This window comes from Sturnira hondurensis, unplaced genomic scaffold (genome assembly GCF_014824575.4).
Source record: "Sturnira hondurensis isolate 20B ecotype Veracruz unplaced genomic scaffold, ASM1482457v3 Scaffold0022908, whole genome shotgun sequence".
NCBI lineage: Eukaryota > Metazoa > Chordata > Mammalia > Chiroptera > Phyllostomidae > Sturnira > Sturnira hondurensis.
The window spans coordinates 6,306,012-6,329,302 of NW_028095539.1; the positions used below are offsets into that span (position 1 = coordinate 6,306,012).

Here is a 23,291-nt window from a genome sequence, read left to right on the forward strand (position 1 = left end):
GTGGCAGAAACCACTGGAAACTTCCCAGATTCTGAATTCCCAGGGAAGGCCAGCCCAGCTGGGGCCAGGTCCCCGCCCCCGACTCCTGTTCAGAACAACAAGGGTCTCTGTGTCCAAGGCCCTGGAGCTAGAGCTGGGCGGTGCCCCCCCCCCACCTGCTGGGGAAGTGCGTCCAGAGGAGAGGTGTGTTCCTCCACAGAGAAGCCCAACACCGACTGAGCCGGGGGCAGGGGGCAGGGGGCGCAGGGGCTCATGGATGGCCTGCAGGGGACTTGATAGGCCTGGGAGGGAGGCAGAGAGGTTGAAACAGGAGGCCCTTGCTTCACAGTTAGCTTGATGGTCCCTGTCCTCCTGTGGTGCCAAGGAGATGGGGGTTCTTTGAAGACCTCTGCGACAGGGCCTGATGCCCCCAGGCCCCTCCCCACCCCCACTGGCTTCTCTGCTGAAAGAAGTGCCAGCCTTCTAGTGCCTGCTCTTGGCATTGGACCATGGTCGCCAAGCCCAGTCCCAGCAGCCCGGACGGGTGGAGAACCGGCCTCGTCTCCATTCCTCAGCAACGTACCTCAGGCCTGACGTCTTGTGACTCATGCCTGCCGCCACACAGCCCCGGAGGCAGGGCTGGGCTGGGCGGAATGTGGCAGCTGTTGAACATCTGGCGAGCGATGCGGGCCCAGCAGCTGAGCAGTGGAAGGTGGGGTAGCCCCTGCCCTGCAGAATGGCTGACCGGGGCGACAGGCTGCCCAAGCCTGGCTCTGGGAGTCAGTGGCCAGGGCTGTGCTGTGAGCAAGCTCTCCTCTCCTGCCTGCAGGTAGACATCTCCCATCACCGCGGGCTGTGAGTCCTAAGCCCCGTTTTTCCTCCAAGCTTTTACTTCCTGCTTAACCGCCTGAAAGGCATGAGTTGTAACAGCCCCCGCTTGGTGAGAGGTGCCGTTTCCTCCATCTGCAGATCAGGAAACTGAGGCTCCAACAAGTCAAGGGCCCAAGGTCACACAGCCTGGCCAGATCCAAAACCTTGGGGCGAATGGGGAAGGAGAATTCCTGGATCCGATCCCGTGTGTGGGGGTGCGGGGGTGGGGGGTGTCATTGGTGACCAGTGTACTGTTTGCCCAGAGGGGTCCCTGCCTGTGCCTGTGACCTCAGCATAATTGTTAGGAGCGCCACCTTTCAGTCTCAGAAATGACCTGAATCAGACAGGAAACTCACCTCCTCCCTCCCCCTGTTACAAGTTTTGGGCTCCTGCACCCCGAGGGCCACTCTCCCTGGAGCTGGAGGCTCGGTGTATCATCCAGATGGACTTGAACTCCAGGCTTCCACAGCCTAACTTTTCTCATCTGTAAAGTGGAAGTGCCCAGGCCTGTTTCAGAAAGTTTTGAGAATAAATGACTTTACAAATGTATCCCCTACTGACCTGGCAAAGTGCCCAATGCACAGTTAGCGCTCAAGAAATAGGTTTTATTAACAAAACACGAACTCATTCTAACTGATCCAGTGTTGCTGATGTCCCGGTGGCACTTTGTCATTATGCACTCACCACCCCTCCTAACAAAACTAAATGGTTTTATATATTTTTTTCAAGAATTAAAAATGAGGGCCGGGGACGCACACCTCCCTTTTAAAAGTGCGTTCTGTGCATCGGGCGATAGTAACTTAACGGCCTTAGTTGGTGGCCCGGTCACTACCTGCCACTGCCACCCGGGTTTGCTTCTTGCAGGCACCCCGACAGTGAGAACTAAGATCGTCCCCGTTCTGTTTACCGGGAAGCCGTGGCCGGAGCTTCCGCAGGGAAAGGGGCTTGTGGAGGTCCTGGGGGGAGCGGAGAGGGCGGTCCTCGCGCTGTGCATTTTCCGTGTCCTCCAGCAGAGGGGCGCGCAGCGGGCTCTGTGTCCCGCATAATAGCCGCTTTGAGGCCGGCGGCCGGGTGGCGGGAGGGAAGGGAGGCGGGCCGCAGGGGAGGGAGGGGTGTGTCCGGCCGCCCGCGCCTTCCCTCCGCCCCTGGGTCCAGTCGCCACACGCCGCGGGAGCTCCGACCGGGCGCCCGTCCTTCCCTCTCGTTCCTAGCCGCGGCCGCGCAGCCGGGAGCCAGCGGGAGCCCCGTGCTCACCATGTCGGTAGCGCTCAGCAACAGGTTTCAAGGTAAGCGCCGCTGTTCCACAACGCTGCCCCGCCCCCGGCACGCCGTCCCGCGTGCCGGGGCCCGCACGCGTTGTACCCGCGCCTGCCACCTGCGTGCCCCGGGAAGACGGTGGGGTCTACAGCGCGCGCAGGAAGTGAGCGTGGACCCGGGAGGGCGCGCAGCCCGGTGAGACCCACCACTTCCCGGGCCATCTCTTTGTCTCCTCTAGGAGGGAAGGCGTTCGGCTTGCTCAAAGCCCGGCAGGAGAGGAGGCTGGCGGAGATCAACCGGGTAAGCGCCAGTCTCCACCTTCGCTTTTGTAGCCCGCTGCGAGGGCTGCTTGCAAGTTGCGGGAGCCGCGCGGCGCTGCCTTGTCCCCAAAGCTCCCAACTCCCCCCATCCCAACTTTTCTTTCCCTGTGCTACCCCCAATTTTCTCCCTCCGCCCCTTCTCCTGTGCCTCCGACTCCAGGTAGGTCCCCCTCCACCCCCTCCACTCCGCTCTGGTCCGGCGGCTCGGGTTGCAAGTTGTTACTCCTGGACTGGGGAGGTAGGGCCGGCCGGGAGCTCCCATACCAGCCGTTTGCACACCGCCCCCCCCCCGCCCCCCAGCCCCCCCCCCCCCCCCGCGGAAGCCCGCCACGGGGATTTGGCGCCGGAAGGGACCCCTGCTGTCTCCCAGTAGTCCCGGTTTTACAGCGGACAGACGAAGGGAGGCCCAGAGAAGCTAGGTGGCTGGCTGCCCAGCAAGTGTGGGTCAGGCTGCTGTTAGCACCCAGGGCTCCAGATGCGCGCAAGCCGGTGCCCTCTCCAACGCAGGACATTCCGGCCTCCCGCCAGCCCCCACTCCCACTCTCGCAGCTCTTTTCCCCTCCAGCTTTCGGGAAAGGCTGCCTTAGAGTCTTGAGGCTTCTCTTGACCATCCTGGTGGATTTCTATACAGAAAGCAGGCTGGCTGTTGCCAGGTGCGCAGTGGGAGCCCCACAAACGTTTGTGGAAGGAGCATGCAGACTTTGGCCAGAGCTCAAAGGCAGCATAGCCAGGGCCTTTGCGGTTCTGCGTGAAGGGGGCTCAGATCCGGCCTCCCACTTGTACCAGCTGTGTGGGCTTCACCAAGGCCCTCACCACCCGGGACCAGGGCCATCCTGAGTGCTCAGCCACAGAAGGCATGCAGTGTGCTCGGTCCAGCACCCTGCACGAGGGAAGGCCTCCATAGATGGTACTACACTGAGTTCCCCAGCTTCCTCCCTAACTGGCTGCAGAGGCCTGCCCCCCAAAACAGGACTGGGCACCCCCAACTGGCTTCCTCAGGCTGCTGAGCACCCTGGGTCTGAGCCAGATCTGAGCCCCAAAGTGGGACGCTGGCAGGGTCAGCAGGGCCCAGGTGCAGGTGGTGCAGTGTGTGTGTGTGTGGGGGGGGGGGTAGGGTCAGCGCAGTGGCAGGACTGCAGGCTTTCAGTGGGAAACTTGCAATGTTGAGTCTTTCTTTGGTTTTTTGGACTGTATGGAACTAGACAGTCTGTCTGATTCCATTCCACAGGCTGTCGGAATCCCCAGGGTCCCTCATTGCCATCCTCACCCTGCCTGTTGGTGTCATCTTGAGCACAGCTGGAAGGGAGCCTGGATGTCTGGCTGGGGTCTCAGGGGTCCAGGCTGCTGGGCTCCCTCCCAGTTCACTCTGCAGCCCGCAGGTCTTGGCTGCGCTTGCCCTCTGGACAGGAGCCTGGAACCCTGACCTCATACAGCCCCCTGGGCTGCTAGGCCGGGCGGGCTCCAAGCTGGCTGAATCCACCCACAGCCAGCAGGACCCTGAGCCAGAGACAGCTGGGGATGGGGGAGAGGTGACTGTCGCTGGACAAGCCAGGGGAGCTGAGTGTGAGGGACTTTCCATGCCAGCCCCGCCCTCGGAGGGGGTGCAGACTATGGGGAGGCCACAGGGTTGTTTTGGGAGGGGGACTGACTTGGCTGGGAAAGGGGGCGGCCCGTGCCTCTCAGGAGCTGGCCTGAGCAGCGCTGGGCCTGGAGAGGGGGAGGAAGAAGGGCTGTGTTCAACCACCTTGGGACCCCAGCACCCAAAGAGGGTAAGCATCTGGCCAAAGCCACCCAGAAGCCAGTGGCAGAACCTGTGGTCTAGAGTCCTTTCCATGCCCAGGGGCTACTCCACGACCACCATGTGAGCCAGGCCTCGAGGGCACAGGCTCAAGGCCCCTGGAGGAAGGAGACTTCAGGGTCAAACTGGAAACTTGAGCTGCTTCCCACCGCAGTACGTCGAGGTGGCCCCACCAGGGTGCAGAGCCACGAGGGGCAGGGAGAGGAGGGCAGAGTGTCGTGGCTCTGTGACCCTGGGCAAGGCACCGACGTGATGGTGGTCAGGCTGTTGTGACTTTGCAGCGATAGGATCTGTGGAAAGCGCATGCAGAGAGCTGGCTGCTGTCATGATCATTATCGTTGGTTTGTTTAGGGCTTAAAGGCGCAGGGAATGGAAACCCAGGGCAGAGATTTGCTGTGGCCCCTGCTGGCCGCCCAGCCTGGGTGGCACCGCTCTGTCCGGGAGAGGCTTCGTTTCCCCTGCCCGAAGTGGGAGTGTGGGCCCTGCACTGCTCCGAGTCCCTGCAGCGGTCAGTGGAGAGGGGCAGATGAAGTTCTTCACAGACTCAGGGGGTCGCTCCGACTGAGGGTCTGGGTCCGCTTCACCCACGGCCGTGGCTGCAGTGGAGGTTCAAGAGGGAAATTCTGGAAGGATCCACGTTAGCAGCCCAGACTGGCTTTCCTCTCGGGCTCAGTTTCACTGCAGTGGGGCTTCTAGGGGGCTGGATGAAGTGGCTGCCCGGTGACCTTGTAGGAGCTGCTTGGGTGCCTCTGGGTCGGGTGCCTCTGGGTCTGCTGCCCCAGGGCAGAGCCCAGCTCTGGGGGCTTCTAGGGCCGACACCTCAGTCCTTTGGGGGCTTTTCTCCCATCTTTCCCCGGGGTGGGCCAGCTTCCAGAAGGCAGCAGAGAAGCTAAGTCTTAGCTATTGTTATTACAAGGGATTGAGGAGTGAACATAGACTTGGGTGGACCCAGAGCTGTATGGAAACACACTTTTGTGGTTTCACTCGTGCTTTGGCTCTTATTTTCTGAGCATTTTGCGTGTGCCAGGTAGTGTACCAGGCATGCTTTGGGAATTATCTCGCTGAGTGCTTACCCTAAGCCTGTGAGTGTGGATTCCCGTGTGACAGAAAACAAGACTCAGAGAGGCTGAGCCAGCTGCCTGGGTTTGAACAGCCAGGCTTGGACCCAGCCTCTCCTCTCAGTCTCTGAACTCGATAGGGTCCGCCCTGTGGATGCCCGCCCACCCCCACGAGGGTGCGTGTGCGTGTGCGTGTGCACTCTCTGCGCCACTGGAGCGGGCCGCACAGGCGAGCACCTCCTACCCCCCCCACATAGCTGACAGTCTCCAAGCCCCGATGGCGTGGCAGGTGACCCCAGGCCAGCAGACCCAGCCTTATATGGCCACAGAAAACACTCTCCCCGGCTTCCCACAGGAACGGAGAGACGCGGTGGGGCTGGGTGGGTGACTCTCAGGGTGCCCTTACCCTTGGTCCGCAGGGGGAGCCTGGAGGGCAGGGAGTCGAGCCAACCCGAGGCCGGCATCTTTAACAAAACCCCTCGAGGCCTGCCTGGCGCCTGACTTGCGTCATCTCACTGACTGCTGTCAAAGGGACGTTCCATCGGAAGGGCGTGCCCCAAGAATGTATAAACATCATCATGGGACGAGGATGATGAGACCTCCCATTCTAGAGATGAGGAAACAGAGGCTTGGCCAGGGGAAGTCACCTGCCCAAGGACATCCAGCCAGGAAGTGGCAGGTCCAGCAGCCTGACTGCAGACGCTGCTCATGGCCTGCCTGGACCCTGTCCACCAGGTGGCCGTGGCCTAGCTGTGACACAGGCCTCTCTTGCTTATGTAGATAAAGATCTTTGGCTGTGGTCCCACCCTCCCAGCCCTCCTGGGTCGAATGAAGGGCACTCAGCGTTCCCGGTTGCATTCAGGTGCCCTGTGGTTATTTCAGAGCCCACGTGGCTTCTGTGCTGGGAAGAGCTGGGCGAGGCAGGCTGTGTGTCTCTGCCCAGAGGGGTGTGTGTCCCTGGCCCCGCCCCGGGCCCCAGGGGACCTCTGAGACCTGACCCAGGCACTACGCAGGCGTGTCCTTTTCCTGTGTGCTGGCAGCACCACTGCGTCCCTGCCCAGGTGAGTGTGCCCAGCTGGCATCGCTGGGCACTCGTCTCTCTTGCTCTTCCTTAATATATTATAAGGGAGATGGTGATAAGTAGCCACGTGAGCCTCCGAGGATTCAGTGTCCCCGCAAGTCCAGCCAGTCACGACCTCATTGTGGCCATGTCACAGGAAGCCAGAGATGGAATTTCTTCAGGGTCTGCTTCACTTGTGTAGTTGATGGGGTGTTTTTCCTTCAGCCACCCCATCTGCTGGCGAGGACACAGTGTCCGGATGCGGCCCCAGAGCCGCTGTGGGGAATGTGAGCCTCCTGTCCTTGTGGGTGCACGTTACAGGCTCCGTCTATGTGCCAGGCAGCAGGCCGGCCACTTGTGGCCGGGTCCTGGCCCTTTAAGAACCTGTGAGCTGCGTCAGAGGCGCCAAGGACCTGGTATGGTGCCGTCTGGCCTTGGGGTTTGCACCCAGGGTTTTGGCCACCAGCACCTTGGATGGCCTCCAAGATGGTGATATCTGCCCGCCCCAAAATTCTGCTGCAGCTAATACAAAAAGACGAGCCTGGAGGGCCGGGAGCAGGCATCCGGGAGCAGGTGCTAGAGGTACCGGCCCAGGAAGAGAGTTAAAAGTCTGGGGTGGAGCCGGTGGGGGCAGGGGACCAGGCAGGTGACACAGCAGGGGCTGCCAACTGCTGCCGGGTGTGGACAGACCCACTCCAGGGCCTACACACCTGGACAGGACTCCTGGGGGTAGGGAGAGTCAGACGTGCATCCGAGGTTGTGGAGGAGGGAGGGGGGCGGCAGTGCACAGGCCTGGAGGCGGGCGCTGTCCCCCAGGACTGGGATGGAAGCTCTCTGTCCTGTGCGGATGGCCTTCCACGGCTAGGTCAGCCAGGTGTCCAGGGACAAAGCAGAGCTTGCCCTTAAGGAGGGATGGCCAGAGGGTCAAGGCGCACGCGGAGGACTGTGTGGGACAGTGCGGGACGGTCCAAATGCACAGTGCAGATTGCTGACACGTAGTCAGTGTCCATGCAGTTAGCTCACTTAATCCAGCCCAAAGAGGACATGCTGTTGTGACGATCCCATTTCACAGACGAGGAAACGGAGGCCCAGAGTGATGGGACAAGTTGCCCAGGGCCACAGAGCTGGTAGTCGGTGCTGGATCTGGGATTGGAGCCCAGGGGACCTGATTCAACACCCCCCCCTGCCCCGACCCTTCTGCCCCACACACCCTGCCCTCCGGAAGGTAATGTGCAGCTTCCCACCTTTGCGGCTTTAGGAGAGTCCTTTCCATTCAGAGGCCTCGGCTAGTGAATGAAGAGGACAAGCTGGGCACTCTGAGGAGTCCCTTTCATGCCCTGGGACTGGGGAGATGTTTTAACAGCTCAGTCACCACCCCAGCCTTGCCTGGGGACGCTCACAACTTCCTGTTTTCAACCCCCAACCCCTGCCTGCGTGCGTTTCCTGGCTCTCTGCCTGGGACTGACCAGGCCGCCAAGGCCTCTGAGCTCGCTGCGCTGCATATCCGTCATCACTCGTACCTGGAGGCCCTGACCTCAGGACAGAGGGCTGGAGGGGGGGAGCAGGTTGGGTCGAGTGAACCACCCACAACCCCCCCGCAGTGGGTTACAGAGTGGGTCCCTGGCCTCGGGAGCCACCTCCTTCTGCAGCTGTCCCAGAGGAAAGGCCACTCCCAGTGTTGACTTTCTTTGCTCAGAGACCTGTGGTGAGGCCACTGGCTCCTTGCTCGGGGCAGGGAGGCAGCTGGGATGGTGGAGGGAGCTTGGCCTTGAGTTGTGAAAACTCTGTGATCTTGAGCAGCCAGCGACCTCTCGGGGTCTCAGCCGTCCAGTTGGTCAAGCGGAAATGCGCAGAGAGGGGACCGAGAGCTCAGAACCAGCCTGTCAGGGAAGAGGTTCGGGGAAGGAGGTGCACTTCTGATCTGCTCCCTAGTCCTTGGGGGTCTGGGTGAGGACGAGTCATGGGGGTTATCCATGGGTTGTATGGACAGAAGTGTTAGAAGACAGCAACACCCAGCCAGTGTTTATTTAGCATTTACCAGGTGCCAGGCTCTGTGTTCAGCACTTTACATGAATTTACTTGCAGATTGAAATGCTCGGAAAAAGCCTCTGCGACGTATTTGCACCCTTCCTGCAGATGAGGAAACAGAGGCGCAGACCGATGTACTGCTTCCCCCAGCCACCGAGCGGTTCGAACCTGGGCCTTCGGCTCTAGCTCGCCGCCCTCTTTTGGGTTTTGCTTTTGCTTGTCTTCCAAAGGGGACTGGCTTCTATCTCTGTCCCTTCTGCCTGGCGACCCAGGATCAGGGCAGCCAGGGGTCCTGGTGTCTGGACAAGTAGGGTACCCTACTGGGCATGCCCACTAGGCACGGCTGGGCTCCGAGACTGAGCAAGGAGATAGGGTCAAGCGCCTGAAGGGGAGGAAGCCGTGGGCTGTGCGTAATCAGGAATCAAGAATCTGAAGCTTGGAGGACGGGTAGGAGCTGGCAGCCTGGCCAATGGAGCTCCTGTTCCCACTGCCAGAGGCACAGTCCACACAGCTGCCCTGAGCCCAGAGTCAGCAAGGGCCACCTACCCACACACGAATGGGTCAGCTGCTTGTCCCACCCTGGTCGCTCTGGGGCAAGCATTTGTCATTTTTGGCTCCTAAGAAGAAACGCAATTTTAATCTCTGAGTCCCCTCCCCCCGACCCCCTAGTCTCTGTCTGACCCGTGCACACACTGCTGCAAAGCTGCCTCACCGCGTCAGGGGCGAGAGAGGAGAAAGTCATTCTGGCTGCAGGGCAGGCGTCTCCACTCCTCCGACAGATGTTTGCCGAACACCGACAGCATGCTGAGCGTGCTCCGTGCTCCTAGGACTGCGAGGGGGGGGGCTGCCTCCTCCCATCATCCTTCTAACACCCACTCTGTGGGTCACTTTCCCTTTTCAGCTCTGTGCAGGGAGGCAACCAAGTGACCTCCTCTGTGCAGGTTAGCCCCAGCTTGGCCACTTGCAGCTTTGCTGCTGTGATCGCATCATTCGTCCTGTCTGAGTCCTGACTCGGCCACGCATCCTGCAGCCATTTATTCAGCACCTACTATGTGCAACCGACATTCTCACAGGGGGAGACAGTTGATGGACAATACCCTTCCTAAGCAGTCAAGTTGTGTTGGGGGTAACTCATCCCGTGGCATAAAACAGGAAGGTAAGGGTGGGATGGAAGTGGAGGCAGGGACCACAGCGGGCAGGACGGATAGTTGAGCAAGGGCTTGAAGGGGGGACATCGAGAGCCGTACAGATGTGCAGGAATGAGCAGTCCAGGCAGGGGGCCCTCCCAGAGCCAAGTCCCCTGTGGGAGCAAGCCTGGGCCCCGTCGGGACCAGCGAGGGGAGTCATTACTCAGCGCTCCACAGTGCCCGCTGCGCTCTGGTCCTCATTCTCGGTAGCTGCCTGGTTGTTCTGCGTCCAACTCCATGTGGTTGGTTTGTCTCCGACACCAAGGCCCGTGTCCTATCCCTGGAACCCAGTCCCAGGATGGGACTGGTTCAGTACATGGTACTCACTGGCTCGGGCTGGTGTGGGATTTCTGGTCGACCGGATTGTGGGCACTGGAAGGCCCCCAGCCCTCTGCCCGGAGAGCCCCAGATGGGGGGCCTTGCCTGTGGCTCCCCACGAAGGTTTCCCAGTTCCTAATGTGGGAAAGTGGAGGGCACATAGGGCCCATGTAGCGAGTTGAGTGTCGGCTAGATGGTTTCCACTTAAAGATTCCGAGATTCTGAACTTCCTACTTTAATGAAACGTCCTTTTCTGAACTTAACAGCAGCCATCTGTGGCCACGGTGTAGTCTTTACTTGGCAAAATACACATTTGGCAGCCTCATTTAGCACCTCTGCCTATTTTTAACTTTTTTGGAAATGTTTCTTTCTGTGTTACCCCAAAGTCTGGGAACCACTGGCCTATTTGTCCTCCTGCTGGAAGGGTTTGGAATCTGTGACCCTGGGAGGTGCCCAGTTTGCTCAGGGGCACAGACAAGAGTTAATTGTCCTCCTTCTGGTCAGCAGTAGAAAAGAGCTATAAGAGGGAGCCAGGAGGAAGGCAAGGCCTGGCCAGAGCCAGCCGGGAGAAGGGCCGCTCCCCGGGCAGCTGGAGAAGGTTCAGCCCCTGCTGCGTGGAGGTAGGGCCACGCTTGGTGCATGGTAATGAGGCCCCAGGCGAGGCTGCGGCCCAGCCAGCTGGACCCCGTGGGCCCTGGGGCTGCCTTCCTCCAGGTGGCTGGAGGCACAGGTCCCGAGTGAGATATGCCCAGATTCCAAACCAACCCTGCGTTTCCTCAGCCGCTGGGACTTTAGAGGTGATATCGAACCACTCTGGTTGGTCCTCTTCCTCTCGCCTGTAAAATCAGCATGACCATGAGGATTTAATGGGACAGCACAGTCCCAAAAGCAAGGGCACGGTCAGAGCCCCTTGACTCAGCAAAGGGGGTCGTATTGGCAGGCAGGTTTCTACCTCTCTGTCCAAGGGGGCTGCGTTATCATGGAGACACTGGAACCCTGGAAGGGGTCACGCTGTGCCACACACTAAGTCTCACTGTTGCTCACGGAGCATTGACAGAGGAGCTTGGTTGTCCCTGTTGAGGGACAGGTGCCCGAGGAGGTGGGTACACGATGCCCATTTCACAGTTAGTAAGGAGGGGACTGAGACCCCAACCCAGAGGGTTTTATCTTTACCTGGGGTTCTTGTCATTCTCTCGCTCTGCTTTAAGCCTCTTGGGGGTTTGCAGGACAGGCTGGAAGGTAGTGGGCTTCCTGTCCTAGGAGGGATGCGAGTGGGGATCCACTCATCCAGCAGTGGGAAGGAGCAGCAGGAAGTCAGGAACAGACTGAGTGACCTACATGCCAATTAACATCACTTCAAACACTCCCTGTAATTGTAGGGTAGGCTTATTTGCCTTGGTCTCACGTGCTCTCTGGCTGCCTAGAGCACAGCCGTGGGCGCTGTGGTCCCCCCAAAACGGTTGAATGAATGAGGGCATGAGAAGCGATGCCCACGTGTAATCGGCTCAGTAATGAGGGGTGTGTGGTCCAGGGAAGGGGGAGTGTCTGTGGGGTCTGGAGCTAGGGTGGTGGGTATACACCCTTTGCTTCCCTGGCGGCGCGCAGGTTCTAGGGCGGCTCGAAGATGAGCGAAGAGGCAAATGAGATCCCTGGTCCTGTGCTGGCATAGCAAGTGCTTATGAATGGGCAGCTTTTGGTTTTAACACCAGATGAATGCCTGCTATCTGCCCATCTTTAAAGGTCAAGGTCAAGGATGCAGACTTTGAATGAGATGGAGCTGAATTGATTCAGCGCTGGCTGTGTGAGCCCCAATTTTCTCGTGGGTAAAAGGAAACCTGGCCCACTGGGGGATCCAAAGGTGTCATGTGAGTGAGCGCTTCGTTTTGGGGGCCCTTGTTGGTGTCCCCCGGCCCCCATCACTGGGTTCTGAAAGGGCTCATCCCAGTCTCTCCCAGCATCTGAGGGAAGGCGGGCCCGTTTTATAGGTGAGGATGCAGGAGAGAGGAGTCAGCGACCTCCCCGACAGTACACAGTTGTCTTCTGGCCACAGCCGAGACGAATGACGGGAAGCTACTGTTAACCGAGCCCCAACCAGGTGTCAGGGGTCACACGCACATGCCCTTGGATTCTCATACACACTCCAGAAGTAGCTGTGGTCCTTAAACCATCCGGAGATAAAGCACTGGCCAGCCAGGAAGGAAGCAACATGCCAGGGGCGCTCACCTAAGACGTTAGTGCTGCAACCAGGCAGTTTCTCACTGGGGCCCATTGCTTCACGGGGCCCAGAGCCGGGTGCCCGGGTCAGCAGTGTGGAGGTAGGGAGGCCCCGGTCCCTGCACAGGTAATTCAGAGTTTGATTGAAGGTGTTCCGTCTTCTAGAGCAGACCCTCCATGTCCCGCCCCCCACCCCACCCAACTGCTGAGCACAATTTCTATCCTCAGGCTGGACTCCGCAGATCTGTCCGGAGGGTTGACAGGAGTCAGGGCGGACACTGGAGCCTGCGCCCCCAGCCTAGTGGGACAGGAGGCCCCGGGGCAATGGGCCTCGACATTGGCAAGTTCTGCCTGCTCACCTTTTGCTCAGCTCTGCCCTCTCGTCTCTGTAGGAGTTTCTCTGTGACCAGAAGTACAGCGATGAGGAGGACCTGCCAGAAAAGCTCTCAGCCTTCAAAGGTGAGCTGGGGCTGTCTGCCCCACCTCCCAGCCCCTCACAGGTGGGATTCCTTACCCCCATCTGGCGAGGCTGCACCCCTGCTCCTTCCAGAATGCCGTGTTCTTGGTGGGCTGCAAGACAGGGTGCCCAGCTGGAGGGACGCAGGCCCCTCCACCTGCCTCCAAGCCACCACTGGCCTCCTCACTCACAGGCCTGAGCTTGCCCCTGCCCCTCTCCCCCCCACCCCAGCTGCCCCACAGGGCTCAGGTTGGCTCCTGTCACCACTGCCCAGACCCTGCTCACTCCCGGGGCCCCAGCTCACAATCAGCTCTTTGTAGCAGCCCTGGCCTCTCCCCCTGCACCGTGGAGCGTCTCGGGAGCCCCTGCGGAGAATGGACGTTTGTGTCCCTGCAGTGGGGCAGGGGGCAGAGTTTCTGCCCATTGAATCCCGGCCGCACGGGATGAAAAGAAAACAGGGCCCAGGAGCCCGCTCTCGGGGAGGGGGCGGCATAAAGGTCCCTCTGTTCCGGGCCTTGGCACTTGGTTCCCAGCCAGCTGCTGGAGAAAGGAGGAGCCACACACATAAGGAGCAGTAAGGTGCAGATGGACCCACCTCTGCTGCCAGAAAGATGCACTTGGGTTGCAGCCAGACCATGGGAATGTCCCCGAGGCTGCACCCCCACCCCACCCTAGTGTCTCGGCAGCATGGGCAAGCTCCCTGCTCTGAGTCAGAGAACCGGCTCAGGGACCTTCAGACCGCTACGGCTTGGTTGTCCTTGGGTGGGACATCAGTGGCTAAGCGGTTGTTGATGCTGACCTGTGGGGAGTGCTGTGAGTACTGTGTTGTGAGCTCCCTGAATCATCCCAGTCCAGCCTGGAGGGAGGTGACGCCATCAGAAATGTATAGAAGAGATTCAGGCTCAGAGAGGTGGGGCCACTTGCCTGGGGTCACACAGCTTCCCTAGGGCAGAGGTGGGGCTTGTACCCATGCTGGTCTCACTCGGAAACCCCTGCTCTGGACCATTATGCGACGGTGCTTTTAACATTAAAAAAAGAGAACTAGTAGAACAAAGAAACCCCCCATCCTTGCCTGTCACCACCCCACACCCCTGCCAGAGGCTCGAAAAGGGGGGCAGTCCTTCCCTGCTCTCTGCCTACCGATGGGGCCACTCTTCAGAGGAGACTCTGGGACAGAGGTCTCTGGGGTAGTAGGTGCTGGGCGTGGGTGGGTGGGGTGCCTGATTAGAAAGGCCCAGGGGACAGGAGGGCCCTGATGGCCTGAGGAGGAGCCCTGAGGCTACTTGGCAGGGACAGTGCAGGCAGAGGGGTGGCGAGTCCCTAGCAGGAACGGGTGGGGAACAGGCACAGCAAGGCCAGTGGATGGAATGCAGTGGGTGGAGAGAGAGGCAGCCCAAGAGGCTGGAAGGCAGATGTTCCGGGAGGTCACAGGGCCTCAGAGGCCACTGGGGGGACCTTGGCTTTCTGTGCCTGCTGCTCCCTGCAGAATAGACCTGGAGGGCCCTGCTCATCCCCGTGTGGCAGGGCTGACCTGCCTGGGGCCACGGGACTTGTTTGCATGCACAGCCCATGACAAAAGATACCAGGGCACGCCCCCCCAACCATTCTCTCTTGCCATTGGAGCTTCCCTGGGCCCCTTGATTGGGGACGCTTCATTCAGTCTGTAGGTGGGGAGGGTCTGTATATCCCGGGACACTTCGCATCCCACTTTGTGGTCAAGGGCAGGCCCATGGGCCTTTCTGCTGGAAGAGCATCCGTTTCTCAATGCTGCCCTTGACCAGAAGGTTCTGAACCACAGGGACTCCTTACTAGGAGTCCCCACCCCGGCTGCTGGTCAGCATCAGCTGAGGCACACTGACCACTTCCTGCCCCCCCCCCCCCCCCACTGAACCTGTATCTCCAGGGCAGGAATTTGTTGTCACTGCGTAGCCGATCAGAGATTGGAATGCAGCCGGCCGGCCCTGGCAGGGACCAGACAGGAAGCAGCGGCCCTCCCTGGTACAGGGTCGGAGGGGCTCAGGAGCACCTTTCCCCGTGGCGCCCCTAGCACAGGGGTACAGACCACTGAGATGAATGGGCTCGTGTGGAGAACCCCACGCGGGGTGAGGAGTTCAGTGTGGGATGCCGGAGGACCAGGCCACTTGCCCTCAGGGGAGTCACTGGGACCCTGTGGGGCCCACCCTGCTTTCCAAGCTAATGCTGGTTTTTGCTCTGTGATTTCCAGAGAAGTACATGGAGTTTGACCTGAACAATGAAGGCGAGATTGGTGAGTGACGCCTCGGGCATGTTGTAGGGGAGAGGGGTGTTTGGTGGGTGGATGGTGTGAAGGTCCAGAGAGCCCCACAGACTCCTCTGTGTGGGCAAGGTGTCATGACTGTGACGGTCACACACTGAAGCCTTGCTGAGGGCTGGGCCAGCTGAACCAGGCTGGAGTCTGTCTGCCTTTACCCGGGATCCATTTATCCCCAAACTTCTCTTCCAACCATTTCTCTCCCCACCCCACACTGCTCGCTGGCCCCGCCTCAGCCACCCACCCCAGGGGACCCAGCACAGAGAACGCCACCCCTGCCTGGGGCAGAAGATGCTCGGGTGGTTGACGTCCGGCTCAGGAGGCTGGCATTTCCTTTGTCCCCAGGCCTCTCCTCACGTCTGTACACTCTCCTGCAGCTGACAAAGGTGTCTACTTCCAACAGACCCTTGTCCTGTCCTGCCAGCCAGATGCTGGGGGTGACAAACGCCTGTCGATGGCACTCACAATCAAGACCATAATCTTGACCTTCACCAGTCCCGGAAGGACATGGTCAAGGCCGGTTTAATTTATCCCCGTTTTGCAGATGAGGAAACTGGGGCTCAGTGCTGCTGTGTTCTGCTCCTCCTCTGTCTTCCCTCGTTCCTCCCCTTTTTGAATATTTTTATTCTTTTTTTTCTTTAGAAAAAGATTTGTTAAGTGAATACATTTTCATCATAAAAATTTTTGGAAAGCACAGCAAAGCACAGACAAAAATACGTCACCTGCTGCTGTAACAGTTTGGTTTATACTGTTCCACACTTTGTTCCCATCACAAATGCTATTTTGCACCATTTTTAGAACCTTTGTCTTTTAAAAAAAATAACACATTGTGAGTATTCTGACATATGATTAACTTTTCTTTTGAAATATAATTAGTGTCTGCGGAACAGCCCCTCATGGGGATGGACTGCAGTTTATTCGGCCAATGCCGTAGGGTCGCTGATAATGCTCTGAAGAACTTCTCTGTACACGAGTCTTTGTCCACATCCCTAATTATTTCTTAAGAGTAAACCTCAGTAATGAGACATTCTGGGTCAAAGGCTTTCGAAGCATCCTGCCAAATGGCCTTGCAGTGAGGTCTGGCCAATTCAGCGTCTGGCCAGCAGCTGTGGGAGACCTTTCGCTTCTTCCTGCACAAGCTGCCCAGCTTTCTTTGAAACGCCCTGGACACCCTGGCACCTAGGGGCCTGGCACCGGTCCTGCCCGCCCTGCCCTGGGGTGAGCTGGCGCACCGAGGCCTGGCCCTAAATCCACCCCCACCGCACCGCCTCTCTCACCATCCTTTGCTGACCCATTGTTCGTGGAACAATCTGGAGGAAATTGCCTCAGGTCTGGGGAGCCGGGTGGTCAGAGTCAGCAAGTCCTCAGGGTGCAGTGACTTTTTGGTGCCTCCCTTTTTTTTCTGGAGTCTTGTTCTTTTGTTGGTTTTCCTGCTCTGCAGGCTATTTTTGGCACCCCTGCCCTTCTGGCCAGAGTGGTGCCCTAGGACCGCAGGGTGGGAGTGGCAGGTGGCGGAGGTTACCACCTGGCCTCCTGGAGAGGCCTTTCCATGCCTGGAGTCAGGCCACCTCGCTGGGCAGTGACCCCAGGGCAGCTGGCCCATGGCTCCCCCTAACCGCGGGGCGTGGCAGAGGTCACGGGAAGGATAGCTGCGCGATCACTGCACCCCTGCATTGTGCCAGGTGCATCCCACGCAGAGTCCCTCCCAGTGACCCCGTCAACCCAGGTGGCCACTGGTGGGACCTGGGGCTCAGACAGGTGAGGTAGTTGGCACTGGGCCCCAGAGCCAGGAGTGGCAGAGCTGGACTCTGCCCCCAGCGTGTGCGACACCAGAAGCCCAGGTCCCTAACCACTAGTTATACTGCCTCTGAGGGGCACAGGGCAGGGGCACAGGCTCGTTCTCCGGAGAGGGGCAAGGCCGTCCACTGCAGCCTCCAGGGAGGCGCTGTCTGGCCGGGCTTCCTCTGGGTATGGGGTCCAGAGGGCGTGCTAACCGCTTCTCCACTCGCTGCCCACCCCGCCCCACCACGCCCGTCTTTACTTAACGGACATCTGCTTTTCTTCGGCAGACCTGATGTCTTTAAAGAGGATGATGGAGAAGCTCGGGGTCCCCAAGACCCACCTGGAGATGAAGAAGATGATCTTGGAGGTGACAGGCGGGGTCAGCGACACCATCTCCTACCGAGACTTTGTGAACATGATGCTGGGGAAACGGTCGGCTGTCCTCAAGCTGTGAGTACCTCCCCACCTCTCCCGGGGCCTCAGAAGGCCAAGTCTTGGGGTGTGGAGAGGCCCCTGGCTCGGGCACCTCGGCCCTTCCCCAGCCGGGAGGTCACTCATTGTGTGACCCGCTGGGCAGGGCTTTTCATCTCTCTGCACCTGACTTCCTTAACTGGCACATGCCATGCTCGCCTGTACTTGGCAGGTGAAATTAGCCTCTAGCAGAAGGTCTGGTGGGATTGGCACTCAGGAGGTGGCAACTGTGATGATGGTGGCGATAATGATGACAAATCTAGCAGAACGTTCTGAACCTCCGTTTTCTCATTTGTAAAGTGACCTTCCTACCCCATGGGGTTGTTGCGAGCTTAGTATAGAGTTAAAACTTGACTCTGAAGGGAGGTGGAGTTCGCTGCTATTCATCTGTAAGATAGAGATGTAATAAATATCTTTCGTGAAGCATTGTCCTGAGGATTAATGACCCGACACACACAAAGAGGCCAGCCCGGCGGTGCCTGGCGGGCGGCAAACACCCAGCATATGGTGGCCAGAATCGCACTCCCTACTCGCGTCCTTCCCACTGAGGAGCTTCGGAGAAGGTCCCTACAGAGTCTCGTGATGTTTGAGCTGAAAAGGGCCCCACTTGGCTTTCATGAAATGAGATTGATTTTTTTTTCAGATATACAAAGGTCAAACATACCTGTCTCATTTGTGAAGGGGGAAGTTAAGGCCTCAGGAATCCGAGTAACCGGCTCAAGAGACCACAGTTCGGGCAGGTCAGAGCTGTTAGTGTGGGTGGGAGGGCCGCCTGCACAGCAGAGGGCAGGCACCAGCCATCGGAGTGACGGCGCTGTTAACACGACCCCGAAGATCTGGTGGACGTGGACTGTGTGTCAGGCACTCGTCTGCGTGTTGGCTCTTTAGACTGATCATTTGTTAATTCAGCAAATATTTATCGAGCTATGTGCCAGGAATTATTCTTGATGCTGGGGACACGAGTTGCCGGCCTCCTCATGGAGCTCATGTTCGAAGCATAGGAGACAAACTTCAACCAACAGAAACAGCGGGTTGCCATGGGGTAGTGCAAAGAAATACAAAGCAGGCAAGTGGAACAGAGACGACGCAATGGTGGGCAGGAAAAGTCTCACCGAGAAGGCGACATTTGACCAGAGCCCTGAGTGAGGACGATGGGAAGAGGTGAGCCATGGGAAGACCTAGGGAAAGGCATTCCAGGCAGAGGACAGGGCACGTGCAAAGGCCCTGAGGCAGGGTCGTGCTTGTATGTTCAAGGCACAGCATAGAGCCCAGCGTGGCTGGGCTGTTAGTAAGTGCAGTGAATGAGGGATGCGTCGGCAGAGAGGGCCACAGTCAGGCTGGGCACTTTGTACTAACGTGGGGAGATGCCACGGCGGCGCTCTAAGGTGGGGACTGGCCTTTAGAAGGCCCCCACTAGCTGCAGCGGGGGGCAGAACGGCAGTGGGGAAGCCTGTGCAAGGAAGAGATGAGAATGCTCTCCTGTGGAGGCTGCGGAACTGGGCAGGGACTTTTGGAAGCAGGAGTGATTTTGGAGGTAGAGCTGGAAGCACCGCTTAAATGCCCAGATGTGGATGTAAAGGAAAACGAGGAGTCCGCTGAGTCTCAAGTCTGGGGTCTGTGTGACTGAGTGGGCGACTGTGCTGTTGGCTTGGAGGAGATAGCAGCTGGGGAAAGCAAGAATCACGAATTCTGTTTTTGATACATTCAAGGGAAGGGCTCTTCAGCCATCCAAGGGGAGGGGTCGAGGAGGGAGCTGGCGGTGCACATCTGCAGCTCAGAGACACGCTGCTTGTGGACCGCCATCTTTTTGAATGGGTCTTCAAGCCCGGGCACTGGAAGAGCCCAAGCAGGGCCTGAGTGCAGGCAGAGTCAGGCACTGACGCCTGGAACAGCTCCAGGGTGAAAGTGCTTCTGGCACTGGTGCTTCCAGATGGAGACACTGAGCAGAAAAGGGGTTGAGTGTCTTGCTGGAGTCACCAGCTGGGAAGTGCTAGGGCAGGGACTCAAACCCAGCTGCTTCCTTCCGGACACTACACCACAAACACTTACCCTCTGCTCCCCAGACTTTGCTCCCAGAGCAGGGGGAGATTTTTGAAGATCGGAAGGGCGTTTTGAGCAGAGCCATAGTCCAGCCTAGCTGCGCTGCCTCCAGGCTGCTTGGTTAGGGAAAGGCATATAGCCCAGACGTCAGAGATCCTGAGTCTCATCCTGCTTGCACTGCCCATGTGGCTATGAGGAGTCATGTTGCCACTTTGCGCCTCAGTTTTCTCCTCTGTAAAATGGGACTAGGAGCCCCTCCCACGTAGCTGTGGTCCCAGTCTTCTGAGAAGATCCCGCTGGAAAATGGACGAAGGGCGTTCTGCCGAGGAGCCTGCAAACCGAAGGCTGGATGAGGGAGGGAGTCCTAATCCTGTTTCTTTGTTTTTGTTTTCTTCCGTCTCCAAACCAGAGTCATGATGTTTGAAGGAAAAGCCCAGGAGAGCAGCCCCAAGCCGGTTGGCCCCCCTCCAGAGAGAGACATTGCCAGCCTGCCCTGAGGACCCCGCCCGGACCTGTCCCTGCCCTCCCTGCCCCATTCCTCCCTCCTGATCTCGCTGCCCTCTGGACTCATCGTGTTTCGTCTTATTTGGGTTTTTTGGTCGTTGGGCATGTTTATTTCTTCTTTTCATCTGCAGAATCAGTGATCTCTTTGTGAAGCACCAATTATCTGCCTTAAAGAGACTCTGGGACTCCTCCCTCTCTCCTTCCCTCCTCCCTCCACCCCCACCCATGCAGAAGGGCTGACACCAACCCCAAAACCAGAGGAGGTAGGGCCAGGCAGGGAGGCCGGAAGCCTGTGGTCCCCATGCTTAGAGCTGGTATTGTCTGTTCTTCCTGGAGGTCTCTGAGCTTAGCCCAGGCTCACCGGCCCGGCCCTGCTGAGGACCTCAGCCCCTTGCGGAAGACACTGGGGTAGGGACGGGGCTGCAGGTCTTGCTAGGTTTTCCCCAGAGTTGTCCAGGAGGTTGCCACTCACTGCCCCATCGCCCCAGGTGACGCCCCCCTCAGGCCATGCTTCTTCTTGGTCCCACTCAGGTGATGGAAGGATTGAGCCCTTCCAGAAATTCCGGAAGGGAATTCCAGAAGAAATCCTCTGGCCTAGCCATCCCCACCCTCCCTGCCAGCCATATTTTTACAGGCAGCTCAGAGGGAGCCCCGTCCCTTGCTGGTGCAGCAAGGACTCTGGAGGTAGAAGGGAGGCCTGGGGCCTTGTGGAGGGAGGCTTGTCTCAGTCTAGTGCTACCCCAGAACCATCCCCAGGGGGGATGCTGAGGGCAGTAGGTGGGGAGGGTGAAGGATAAGATGCTCGTGGCAAAGAGTCGGTGCAACTGTGAAGCCAAGACGTGAGAGGCAGGATGCTGCCTTTCCGACCCCAGCCTCCTTGAACACTGACTGTGCTTCCCCCACTCGCCTCCCAACCTTACATCACTCATTCATTCACTCAGTCCCTCATACGACAGATATTTATTGACCTCTTATTATAAGCTTTAAGCCCCCCCCCCCTTTGTCCTGACCTGTGCTGTGTCCGCTGTCTCTCTACTCATCTCTCCCTTTCCAAATTGCCCCAAACCTTGAGCTTGGGGATTGGACTGTGGGTCACCCGTGTCCTCCATTCTGGACTCTGGGTTTTATAGCCCTGATTTACCCTGTAGGTTAGCTGAGCCAGTCCTCTCGTTTCACTGGTGAGAAGACTGTGGTGGCCCCACAGGATCAAGTGCCTTGCCAAAGGTCAGGGGCTACTGTGGAGACTGAAGTGTCTGGACTGAAGCCCTGGTGTTCAGATGCCCGGCCCCTGCTCATCTCTGCTCTGGGTTGCCTCAGGCAGCGATGAAAACAAAGGGAGAGGCAATCTCCCAGGTCAGCACTGGGGGGAGACCCAGGACTCACCTTTCCAGAGCCTCCGAGTTCACATCAGGGTTTGAGTCAGGGCCAGGCCGCCTTTGCAGTTCTGCCTTCCCCAGAGCTGCTCAGCTAAGCCATGTCTCGGGACTTGGGACTCCCGCAGGTGCCACTCTCAGCCTCAAGCTGGCCGAGCAGGAACCTTAGCCTGGACCCCACCTGTGTTCTGGGTCCCTTACCCTTAGACGCACGGATCTACTGAACATATTTATTAAGCACCTGCTGTGGGCTGAGCGCTAAGAACCCGTTAGTGAAATAGACAGACTCATGGAACGTAGTCTTGTGAGGAAGCCAGACCCAGGCAAGGACAAGGGAGATGGATATTAGGAAAGAGGGGGCTAATGGGTGACTGCACTGAAATTTTGAGGGCCTAGCTGGGCCGTAGATGAGGCGAGAGTCTTGGAGAAGCCCTTGCCAAACCTGAAGTGGAGAGGTCTGGGTGCTGTTGGAGGCTGGAGTCAGCGTGGGCTCTGCAGCTCCTCGGTGCCCCATACTCAGGACCCAAGGAGCTGCCCTGACAGCAGCTTGAGGGACTGCGGCAGGTAGGGGGTGGGAAGACACCCGGGTCTGGTTCATGAGCTGGTCTTAACCAGTGCAAGAGCAAGATTACTTTGGCCATGACGGTCTGATCTTTAGACTAAGGAGCTGCTCAAATGCATAGGCCTAGTTGAAGTTTAAACCCCAGCAAAACAGTTCTCCCTGTAAGAGTAAAATCTCACCCCATCTCCTTCCCTGCCTTGTTTTCTCCCTGCCGCCCCAAGATCGTTAGATAAGCAACTGCCTGTCCCCATCACTCCCTCTACCTCTCCTCTCCAGGACAGGATGAGACCTTTGTCACGATGAGGCTTTCTTGGACTGCCCGTCAGTGTACCTGACTCGCTCAGAGGAGGCAGAGCCCACCCGGTTTATTTCAAGGCTCAGCGGTTTACAAGAACACAGGAAAGCCTCCCCGTGGAGGAGGGCGCATGCGTGTCCCCAGCTCTGGGAAGGGCAGGAATGGGAGCTCTCTCACTGCAAGGGGAGTGTCCTGGGAAAGCCACCCGATCCTTCGCCATTTTTGGAACTCAACTCCTAGAGGGAGAGGGGCTCAAGAGTGGTCTCTGGAAAGGGGGTTCTGCGTGTATTCCAGGTTGTGTCTATTGGCTCTAGAACTCTACTTCTCTGGCTAAGGGCTCAGCTTTTTTAGAACTTCAGCTGTCTTCTTTCTGAAAGACCAAATCTTACTAATGTAACCAGAAACTAGGGGACTGCCAAGTCTGGCTTTGTCCCCATGACTCAAAATGAAGGAGTGTGTCGCGCAAGTTCAGGTGGATGCAATATGTGTGTGCGCATGCCTGTGAGCGTATGTGATGCCAGTTATCCTCTGCACATACTGGAAATAAAACAGACAAACTGATGTCTTGATTGGTGTATTTTGGGGATGGGCTCTGGGGAGGGGGGCTCAGCAAATTCTGAAGAGCAAGCCAATTATAGGAACAGATTGCATGAATGTGTCTCGTGTACCAGGCTCTGCTAAACACGGAACTTCATTCACCCCTCGAAACAACCCAAGGAGTCAGGTTCTGTTTGTCATCCTTTTTATTTTAAAATATAAAATGACAGGCAGGGTTGTAGCAGATCTACACTTTGCTGAAAACCAAGCAGTAAGTGGTAGAATGTGTCCCAGTCTCCAACCTCCATGCAATAGTCATCAATGAACATATCCCGACAAGTTGACTTCTAATCCCCCCTCCACCGCTCTGACAGACGGGCACTGGGTAATTAGCTTTTCTGTCCTAGTTAGCTCATCAATCGTATGGCAATGACTCCTAGGTGACTAGGATGTCTGGGAGAGTAAATAACACACCTAAAGTGTTTTGGGGGTTTCCAGGCTCTTGCTTCGGAAATGATTACTTCAAAAGGATAAGCACAGCCGATGTTTGAGGAACTTTAACCTCCCCTTTCAGCCTTCAAATTTAGACACAGAAAAGTCTCTCGTGGTGAGGCCCCACTCCACCCACTTTCTGAATTTCTTTTCCTCCACACCCCTCTGCAAAGCCCCTCCTAAGAGCTGCGCCTGGAAATACTTGTCAATTCTCTAAGTCCGGAATTATTCATAACCACCTACGTCCAAAAGTTACCAACGGATCTCGGCCTATTGCAGAGCGCAGAGCGCTCGGGCATGCGCCGTCCGGCGACAGACAAACGCGAAGGTAAGCCGGCTCTAGCTGCGAAAGCAGGGTTGGCGCCGGGATGGTTCAGGACGCAGGCGCGCGGGCTCCAG

The 23,291-nt window shown here is 58.0% G+C and overlaps 1 protein-coding gene across 1 annotated transcript; it reads left to right on the forward strand.

Moving 5' to 3' along the window:
- The first annotated feature begins 1,975 nt into the window (after positions 1 to 1,975).
- Positions 1,976 to 22,424, forward strand: AIF1L (allograft inflammatory factor 1 like). Its single transcript, XM_037036622.1, has 6 exons — positions 1,976 to 2,135; positions 2,345 to 2,406; positions 12,482 to 12,548; positions 14,771 to 14,812; positions 16,906 to 17,068; positions 19,539 to 22,424. The coding sequence occupies exons 1-6, from the start codon at positions 2,105 to 2,107 to the stop codon at positions 19,624 to 19,626; spliced, it is 453 nt and encodes a 150-aa protein (XP_036892517.1). The 5' UTR covers positions 1,976 to 2,104; the 3' UTR covers positions 19,627 to 22,424.
- The last annotated feature ends 867 nt before the right edge of the window (positions 22,425 to 23,291 follow it).

What these genes read in the sequence shown, in the direction of transcription:
- AIF1L (XM_037036622.1), top strand. Translation starts at nt 2,105, where the DNA reads ATGTCGGTAGCGCTCAGCAACAGGTTTCAAG. An exon ending in GAACAATGAAGGCGAGATTG is followed by an intron (nt 14,813 to 16,905) that starts GTGAGTGACGCC and finishes TTTCTTCGGCAG; the next exon opens with ACCTGATGTCTTTAAAGAGG. An exon ending in CGGTCGGCTGTCCTCAAGCT is followed by an intron (nt 17,069 to 19,538) that starts GTGAGTACCTCC and finishes TCTCCAAACCAG; the next exon opens with AGTCATGATGTTTGAAGGAA.